The sequence below is a fragment of the Helicoverpa zea genome, chromosome 10 (genome assembly GCF_022581195.2).
Source record: "Helicoverpa zea isolate HzStark_Cry1AcR chromosome 10, ilHelZeax1.1, whole genome shotgun sequence".
Lineage (NCBI taxonomy): Eukaryota > Metazoa > Arthropoda > Insecta > Lepidoptera > Noctuidae > Helicoverpa > Helicoverpa zea.
The window spans coordinates 4,352,814-4,362,955 of NC_061461.1; the positions used below are offsets into that span (position 1 = coordinate 4,352,814).

The 10,142-nt window shown below is 35.1% G+C and overlaps 1 protein-coding gene across 2 annotated transcripts; it reads right to left on the bottom strand.

Annotated features, from left to right (window-relative positions):
* Positions 1-175: 175 nt before the first annotated feature.
* Positions 176-10,142, bottom strand: LOC124633952 (cell division cycle protein 20 homolog). Of its 2 annotated transcripts, none has more exons than XM_047169336.1 (10): positions 9,659-10,142; positions 9,253-9,329; positions 8,721-8,891; positions 8,327-8,420; positions 7,820-8,049; positions 7,432-7,578; positions 6,995-7,122; positions 3,403-3,550; positions 1,294-1,493; positions 176-825 (listed from the first exon to the last, which is right to left on the bottom strand). In XM_047169336.1, the coding sequence occupies exons 1-10, from the start codon at positions 9,954-9,956 to the stop codon at positions 726-728; spliced, it is 1,593 nt and encodes a 530-aa protein (XP_047025292.1). In that variant the 5' UTR covers positions 9,957-10,142; the 3' UTR covers positions 176-725. The 2 variants fall into 2 exon arrangements, with proteins under 2 accessions (XP_047025292.1, XP_047025291.1); XM_047169335.1 differs by having other exon boundaries at positions 9,253-9,359.

The window sequence follows — 10,142 nt, forward strand, 5'->3', positions numbered from 1 at the left end:
ATGCTTGTTTAGACTTGATCTTTGTAGACAGGGGAACTCATTTTTCATAGTGCTCAAAATGGCCACAAGTGTAAGATAGGTACTTGACTCCCGACCATATTATAAATGCTTCTCTTCTCATGCTGAAGGATATATGCATGTAATCTATATAATACTATCAAAGTAAAAAATAACATGGGAATGTAAATCTTTATTATCTTATTGTAAAAATTACATATTTAAAAACATCTTAACACATACTTTAAAGTCTTACAAATGGTACAGATAGCTAAACAAGTTAGTTGTACAGTCCTTAAAACAAGGAAGCCGAGGTAATGAAATGGTAAATTAGAATTAAAGATTAGGCAAGAATAAAAGAAATTAGAGTAGGGTAAGAAAAATTAAATGGAATTTAAAATTTGATAGTCGCAATCACATTTTACGACCTCAACTTCACTTGATTTGTCAAAAACCAAAAACGAGTAACAAAGTACGTTTTCCAACAACATCAAAAGTGTTATTCGTTCGAGAATAAGTTCATTATAAAATACAATTCAATATTTTTAGTTAATAAGCATGCAATGCATTGTAATATAATGCAAGTGTAAGTCAAAAAATCACAAAGATACGAAATTTTCATATAATAACATTGTCAACATAAATACTTGCGGTACAACACAGTTGTAATTAAACTAATTGTAAGATCACAATGTCAGTCAATTTAATTAGAGTGTACTCGTAACGAGTTACCTAATTAAAGAGTTAAGATTGAGTAGTGATTTAGCTGCTTTCGAATCAGTTGGTTCTTTCTTCTTCGATGGGTCTTGCATGAAACATTTCCACAGTCTGAAATGAATAAAATTACGAGTGAACATAATGCGAAAAAAAATACATCGTAACGTTGTGTTGCGTTTTTCTTATATGTTAAGTTGTAATATCGACAAAAAATCAATAATTTGCTTATTGAAAACAAGTACGCGTAAACCTCAATGCCGCTCCGAAACTAAATTCCGAGTATAAGTTTGAGACCGAGTAAGATTTAAGCGTAGTTCTTCGCGGAATGTGCCGTGACAGCAAAAAGTTTGGGGAAACTAAACATCGTATTAATAAACTGACCCCTGGGTTTCTTCAGTCAATCTATCCATTTAAAAAATCAATACAATTTTGTAATACAAAGAGATTACAAATAAAGAACAATATAAAACAATACTACACCCCTTGTGTGCCGGTGCGCGGATCCACGTGAGACACAATGGACTTTCTATTGCTGTCTAATTAGCGGCATTCAAACAGTTGATAATAGGTCATACAAACCTTAGCGTCTCATCAGCGCCGGCGGACAGCACGGTGGTGCCGTCGGGCGACAGCGCGAGATGCAGCACGCGCGCCATGTGCCCGCTCAGCTCCGCCACGCGAGACATCACGGGGTACTTCCAGATCACCAGCTGGTTGTTCGCGTAGCCGTGGCCGGAGATCAGCTCCTTGTAGTGCGTGCTCCATACTATTGAGCATACCTGAGGAAATAGATGTTGAAAGTTGTTGGACAGGTTGAATTTCGAGTCCAATAAATATTTCGGATAAGGGTGATTTTCAGAAAAGAATACCCTGTGACGCACAGGAAATATTTTTTTTTTATTTCGTGAATTCTATTTTATTTACTCTAATATTAAAGAATATATTGTTAACTAGCTAAATCTGCATTTTAAATTAAAATTATAATATGATTTTAAGAAATATTAAAGTTTTTCTGTCAGCGTATGATGCATAGTATTCCTGAACGTCACAAAATATAATTAATTAAAAATAAAACAAACAAGTATTAAAACGAAATCAACTTATGGTGGCATAAAGATATACTTAAAATCTTTTAAAAACAAACAAAACGATAGCATAATTCTATAAGATTATTAAATAATCAGCTAAATAATTTCACTTTCGCCACTTCTTGGACACATCTCACTAGAAAAGTTGTCATTACTAATGATACCCGCTACAATTTCCAAAATCAAGCCTAGTGAGAAATTTTAGATACTAACAAAATACTATGATGCCAAAATAAACGCTATAAAATGAAAAATATATATTTTTAAACCATTTTTGTAACATCCAGAATATGGGACAGTGACTATTATGAAAATTTCGTGATGGATAAGAATAATTTGAGCAATGTCCACACTGCCGATTTCAAAACACAATTACAAAGAATAAAGTATTAACTCACTAAATTTTTAGATATAAACCTTTACACACATATATATAAACAAAACCGATTAAATGTAAGCCTTTTCGTTTGATACCTACCACACACGCGGACAGGACGCTCCCATAAATTATTTAATTGTACACTAAGCTTTACAATTCAAGATCGTTACGATTTTGTTCCGGTAGTATGTAACGTGACGCACAGGAGGTGACGTTTTCATCTCACGAGACTTTTAAAATTGAAAATAACTAATATTTATTTAAAAAACCTTGTTTTTAGCCTTACTAATCTAATAATGATGAGTTGTTTATGTTATATACAGTGTTATAGAGTTAAGAAAACAATTTATTAACCTTTTAAATACTGCCACTATCCGGATCAAAAATTTTGCGCGCCGATGACACCAACATTGTCGTCACAGTTTTAGCCTTAACTGACTTTAAAACGGCAATGGCGGAATCCTAATACGGTCATAAAGTTGCCAAGAAGGTAGAAAAAACACAAATTAGTAGATTTTGTCTTGAGTACGATATCAAATTCACCGTGACGAAACCGGATTTTCCGGAACAATGAGTTTCGTAGGACAACATTAAAATAATGATATTTCTTAAAATAACAATAAATTTATGGCATAAAAATTAAAAATACGTTTTTAGAAATACAGAGACTAAGTTCAAAACTTAAACATACCCAAAAACGAATATTTTAGAAGTAAGATGTATTTGAAATCTCCAAGAGCGCCATGGGACACACGATATTTATACGTCCTCTTTAGGTTTATTTTAAATATAAAAATAACTATCCACTTTTTATGCTACATATTGATTTAATTGTACATTAAAATATATACCTAAATTTATCAAAAACTCACTTTCACACGTGCCATATAAAAAAATCAAAATAAAAATGTTTGAAGGTGTGGGACAGCCGGGACAGGCCGATTTTGCTAGGGTCAAGTTTTCTGAAAAACACCCATAACATCTTCAAAAAATATTTCACAGCGAAACACCGACACGTTTTCGATAAAAAAATGCAGGTTGATTTAATCGTGAAGACTTATTGCACACGCAATAGAAAATCCTTTGCTAATTTAATCTTTTTCATTGTAGATATCACCTAACGTCATACTTCTCAAAGGATATTTAATGTATTCTGGTGTATAAGTTTGCTTTACAATACATTATTTTCACAAAAAAATTATAAATAAAGCTACATGATACCTGTGACTTAGTATCGACAGTGTTAAGATTGGCCCCAGTCTTAATGTTCCAGATGCGTATAGTTCTGTCGGCCGTGCCGCCGCCGCTGGCCAGGATACCCGCGCTCCACGGACACCACGCGAGACCTTTCACTGCTGCCAAATGCTGACTGAGAATATAGGAAACAAAAATGTCCATCAGGATTGAGGAGCCACTTTTTGTATCTTAATGAAATTTTGTACTTATTTAGTAGTAAGTTAAAAAGTATTGTAGGCTCAATCTTGGAATTTGTAGTATAATAGTTCAAAAGTTATATGAACACAAAGGTGGCTCCTCAATCTAAATATTTGGACTGAGGAGCCACGTTGGAACACAGAAAGTATACGATGTACATTCTTGAAAATTTTGTATGATTTAGTAGTAATTGAGCGCAATGAGTACTAAAAATTTAATTCCACTACCTTTAATATTTAAGAAGATACAATACTTTTAATGTGGCACCTTAACCCATACAATGAAAGTGTGAATTCCCATGAATCGTAAGTGGCAAATTCAAATTACACCCCATAAACATTTAGTAGTAAGTGTGCCTGAATTTGTAGTACATAAACAAAGTAGCAAAACTGAGTGAATTTTGTAAGAAAACGTATTTTAAGTGGCTCCTCAATCCTGACGTTTCTGAAATGAGAAAATGCTTGAGTTACCTGAAATCGGAATGGAATAAAACAAATAAAGACACTAACATTTAGTATAAATTTCTACTAAATATACATGCACAAATGAAAATTGTATGTATTCAATATCTGATAAAAAATCATCTTTTCCATATTCCTTAGGACGTCGCCATTAAGGGTGACCATGTAATATGAAGAACATCAGGATAAATAGCTCTCAACTTTGCCGCCGTGCTCTCGCTGTGGCGGCATATTGGGCTGACATAGTGTAGTCTCAATATATGACATGTCATCGACACGAAAGAAGAAGAAGCTTTGCCGCCAATTTTTTTTATATTCTTTATTATTTTTTATCTCTAATAATTTGTCGTCTATCGTCGTGCTGTATGATCTTATTCTCATTTAGTACAGCTGTCAATTTTACTAAATGTGCATGATTTTTCTAAAATGTTTTGATGTAACAAAAATGTTCATCAATCAGTTATTAAAACTGCAGTATCAGTTTCCTGAACATCACTTGGAAAACTTGCTATTCAAAACACCGACAAAATTTCTACTAGAAATTAAGAACAAGGTTTTAACAACTTACTTAGCAATTCTCCAAAATTAAAATTAAGAATAGATACACATGCTTGGCAAAACCTTTTGATGCTAGTAATATTTTGACGATCTCGATGGCGCAATGGTCATCATGCCGGACCGCCGAACCTGAGGTCCCGGGTTCGATTCCCGGTTCGGTCGACATTTGTGTGATGAGCATGCTTGTTGGCCGTGGTCTGGGTGTTATGATATGTATTTATAAATATGTATATATGTAGCTATATGTAGTTTATCAGTTGTGTTAGCACCCATAACACAAGTTAATAAATAACTTACCATGGGGCTAACCGACCGTGTGTGAAAAAGGTGTCCCGACATTATTTAATATATTCTAGTCATTAAAACCTTTTGAAACATAAAGTTCTTAAAACCAAGATTTAACATAGGTGCCCGCTTTTTTTGCAAAAGAGTGTATTTTAAGTACCCTTAGTGGCAGTTGCGGAAACTCTTTACCAAACTAAATAAAATATGGCCTAACACAAGGTAGCTGCTATCAACCGTTAAGGAGTTCCCTTAACGCACTTTGTCTTCATTGTCAGGTCTGATATGGTACTCATAACATATTTCGGTGTAAAGATCTCGTTAATACGAAGCCAATGATCCCAAACACTTGGCAGTTGCTATATACCGATACGGAGTTCCCTTGATTTTCTGTCGCCTCCATCATCAAGTAAGATCCAAACCTATGGAACAAAACTGCGAGTAGAAAGAAAAAAAAAATCATTTCGGTCCAGGCGTCTTCGAGGTAGCGAGTAACAAAGAAAATAACAAGTGACTTGAGAACCCGATCCTTTTTTTTGAAGTCGGTTACAACAACGCAGCAAATATGTTTCATATGTAATGCTGTCATTATTAAAAAAAAATGCGAAGTATCGAATTTACGGACAATGAAAATCAAATCCATTGCCACTACGAAATACTAGGCAGTATGGTCGTAACACTTTAGCCTGCCCTATAAAGGGCAAAAAAACAGGCGCGTTTTTTGAATTTGGAACATTACACCGCTCCAGCAAATAATGTAGAATGACAAAGCAAGTTTATTAAATAGGTACTTTATTAAGGGCTGATTTTTCAATCGCCAGATAACTTCTATCTGAGGAATATTTTTAACGTTTTGACAGCTTTTGTATGGAAAATATGTCAAACCGCCATATTTATTCCTCAGATAGAAGTTAACTGATTATTGAAAAATCAGCCCTAAGTAAGGTTATTAAATACTTTTGTATTTACCCAATAATATTTTGTCATTCAAGAGGCGGAATAGCCATAAATGTGTTTGCCTACAGAGGTTTAATAAAAAATTGGCGGTAAAGCTGAGAACTACCTATTTATCCTGATTTTTATTCATATTACATGGTCACCCTTAATGGCGACGTCCTAAGGAATATGGAAAAGATGATTTTTTATCAGATATTGAATACATACAATTTTCATTTGTGCATGTATATTTAGTAGAAATTTATACTAAATGTTAGTGTCTTTATTTGTTTTATTCCATTCCGATTTCAGGTAACTCAAGCATTTTCTCATTTCAGAAACGTCAGGATTGAGGAGCCACTTAAAATACGTTTTTTTACAAAATTCACTCAGTTTTGCTACTTTGTTTATGTACTACAAATTCAGGCACACTTACTACTAAATGTTTATGGGGTGTAATTTGAATTTGCCACTTACGATTCATGGGAATTCACACTTTCATTGTATGGGTTAAGGTGCCACATTAAAAGTATTGTATCTTCTTAAATATTAAAGGTAGTGGAATTAAATTTTTAGTACTCATTGCGCTCAATTACTACTAAATCATACAAAATTTTCAAGAATGTACATCGTATACTTTCTGTGTTCCAACGTGGCTCCTCAGTCCAAATATTTAGATTGAGGAGCCACCTTTGTGTTCATATAACTTTTGAACTATTATACTACAAATTCCAAGATTGAGCCTACAATACTTTTTAACTTACTACTAAATAAGTACAAAATTTCATTAAGATACAAAAAGTGGCTCCTCAATCCTGATGGACATGAAACAAAATACATTAATTTGTGAAACATTTGTCTTATTATATTTATTTTATAAATATTTACATATTTTTAAAAAAATGCGAGGTGGAGTGTATAGTTAATCTTTGCAATGCCCAAAAATCGGCCAAGTGCGAGTCGCAGCCGCTCTATACGATACATCCGAACGCCTATTTATCACTTCATTGAAACGCGGATATACGCCAAACATTTATACCTTATATTTCTACAAATACTTGAAATACAACAGGTTGAGTGCACTTATGTGGTTCACCTTTGCAATGCCCAATAACAACAGTATAATGTATAAAACAACTTACTTGAATGAATACAGGTGCTGAGTTTGCGAGTAGTGCTGTCCTTGTGCAATTGGCCAGATATTGAGTAAATTGTCGTTGCCGCCCGAAGCAAGACATTTACCGTCAGGGGACCATTTCAACCCGCAAATCTGAAAACAATACATCTTTAAAGGATTTTGATATACCAGCTGTTTTAGAGCCATAAACCTATTGAAAACCCAAAATTATTTTGGTATAATTGGCCTATTTAGGCCTAGTTAGGAAAATATTTTGCGAGACAATAATATACTCGACACATACATATTTTGTTACTCCACGAGGTACCCTCAAAGATGTTGATTCATCGACGATGACGCGGACGGCGGAATTATTAAGACTATAGATTTTTCCTAACATTTAATGTCATGGATTTCCGCAAAATAATTCCATAATTTATCGGAACACGTGACGTGACGTACCTCCTGTGTATGCGCATGTATGGTGGCGACAGCGTGGTCCCGCTGCCGCACGTCGTGGTGCACGATGTTGCCGTCGCGGGCGCCGCTGCTCACGATGTACATGTTCCACGCCAGGGAACCCACTCGCCCAGTGTGACCGTCCATTACCTGGGTAAAAAAATTGGGTTAAAAAAAAAGGGTTAAAGGGGGGTGGAATCGACTATGTTGGGTTCAAAGTGATGGTTAAAAAAGGGGGTAAAATCGTAGCCATACACTTGGCAAGGATTTGATTTTTTTTTATTACTTACGGTAATTTCGGGAACTGTGCACTTATTGACATTAAAACTGCAGTATTCTATATAGAGAAATGGACATAATATGGATAATAATATAGTGATTATCTACATACCCTCAACCTCTTAATCTTCTCACAATCCCACAGTTCCACAGTGGCTGCAGAAGTTCCCACAGCCAGATGGGAACCACCGCCCTGCACCCATTGTACGGAGCAAACAGTCTCGGAACCTTCTAGAGTCAGTAGCTGCTCTATTTGGCCGGTAGCTGCATTCCATAAGTAAACTGAGTTTCCTAGTGCCACTGCCAGAATGTTTGATAAGCTCCAGTCAACGAGGTTGAGGTCTGTGAGAAAAGAAAATAGATTGATCATTGTAGATTGTTATTTAGAAAACAGGATGAGAGTGTGGCTAAATGTTGAGTAAATGAAATGCCAACCAGCCTGGAAATGGCTTTTATATTCATATATATTTTTGTATATGGGTACCAGCTGTTTCCTATGGACACTACCTCCTGCACCTGGGTAAAATATGTCACCGGAGGATAGTCTAGCTTCCCAACAGAGAAAAATAAATAAATTTGGTTCCAAAATTATACTGTTTGGTGCCTTCTTTCTACTTACAGTAATCATCCAAAATATCAGGTGCATCCAAGATCCTGTCAGGAGCTTGAGGAATGTATCTTGTTGTATTCTTTACTGATGATGGAACTTTGGCCTGAAATATACATTTAATGATTACTGATGAAGTACTTCACAAATCTGCTTCATAGGCAGTATACAGTTGCTGTAGTAAGTTGCATGTTTGTACACAGATGAAAGATTAGCATGTGTATTCAATTTTTTATATGAAAGATATTCTGAAGAATTACACCACCACTCACTAGAAATAAATAAGTTTCAACAAAAATGAATCATATAAGTTTTAATATTTACTGCTTTAATGGTTTAAGTTGTTACACTATAAGATAAACATGTTAGTAATTAGCATAATGTAAGTAAAAGCAAGCAGATATACCTGGGAATACACAACTCTAAGTCTGTTCTGGTAGCCCTCGGGAGCTGCTGGGGCTTTGCAGGTGTACTGGAGCAGCCTACCAGGCTCCGTGTCGGTGAGAGCTCGACCGATGGCCTCTCCCGTTGCAGTTTGGGGCACCACTTCCTCATTTTTGTCTTCATCACGGCTCAACTAAAAGGTTTTATGTAAGTTAGTATTCATTGCTGTAAATGTAATTTAACAATAATAACTGAAATGTAATTGATTAAGATTTATGAGTAGTTATTAAAAGTTTACGTTTTGGTGTTTTTGCTGTCAAAATAGGTCAAGGTTTGATGGATATAGAAGTGATGATTTTTATTTCAAGCCAAAAGTATATTTCAAACAACTTTAACAGAAGTATGTTATGTATGTTAGTCCTTGAAAATTATGATTAATTTAAATTGATGTATTGGTAAATTAACACAAGTGATATTTCTACAACCATGAAGGTGACTATTATTCATTCTAGTACTAACAATTCTTGTAACAGCCACAGTTCATTAAAACTTACCATATAATGACACAAGTCATAGTTAGAATTACTCCTTGATGGGATAAATCTGTCAGCTTTGTTCGGAGTCTTAGATGCTTTGTTTGGAGTCGGTGTGGTAGAACGACCTGCAAGGTATAGACGGATAACTTTTCCTTCAAGACTTGATGCTTACTTACTAATGTAACAAGGCAGCCAGTTAATTACAACAAATTATAGATATTTACCCCTCCTATACCCTGTAATATTGCAGACTAGCCCCAAAGCAAACTAACTACAACGTAGCCCACCAATATAAGCCTCACTGTCCCCTATATTAACTTTAACAAAGGAAGCAAACACACACGCTTGGCTTAGACGGCTTTCAAACTATGGCATGCCAGTTTTCAAACAATTCCTATCAATTCATTGTTATTAACAACTTTACCTGGAGATTTGTTCTTGGATGGTGTTTTCTTGCCCTTCTTGTTGTCATTTCGCGTTGGAGTTTTGTTACTAGAGAGCACGCTGTTGTTGCAACTTTGATTCGCAGATAGAGACAACTTTTGCATCGACTGGTTGCAAGTACTCAAGTTCACGTTCGAATGGTTCTTGAAAGAAGTACTCAATGGATTTATGTTCTCACTATTGGACTTCTTTGCCCAACGCTGAAGAGGGCCTCTAGTAATCGGCCCATCCATTGTCGCCAAACTATTTATTTCATTCAAATAGTTGAACTGGGCCATACTTTCACTAAATCACTACCGACTAGCTACGCAATTCTTAGAAATCAAAGGCTATCAGTAAAAACATAAGTTTTCTCATTAATAAAAACACGAGAAACACTCAATAGAGATAAATCTATTTACTCATCAAAAGAATAAAATCTAAATTCACCGACAGCCGATTCCAAAAATACGTTAGTTTAAAAT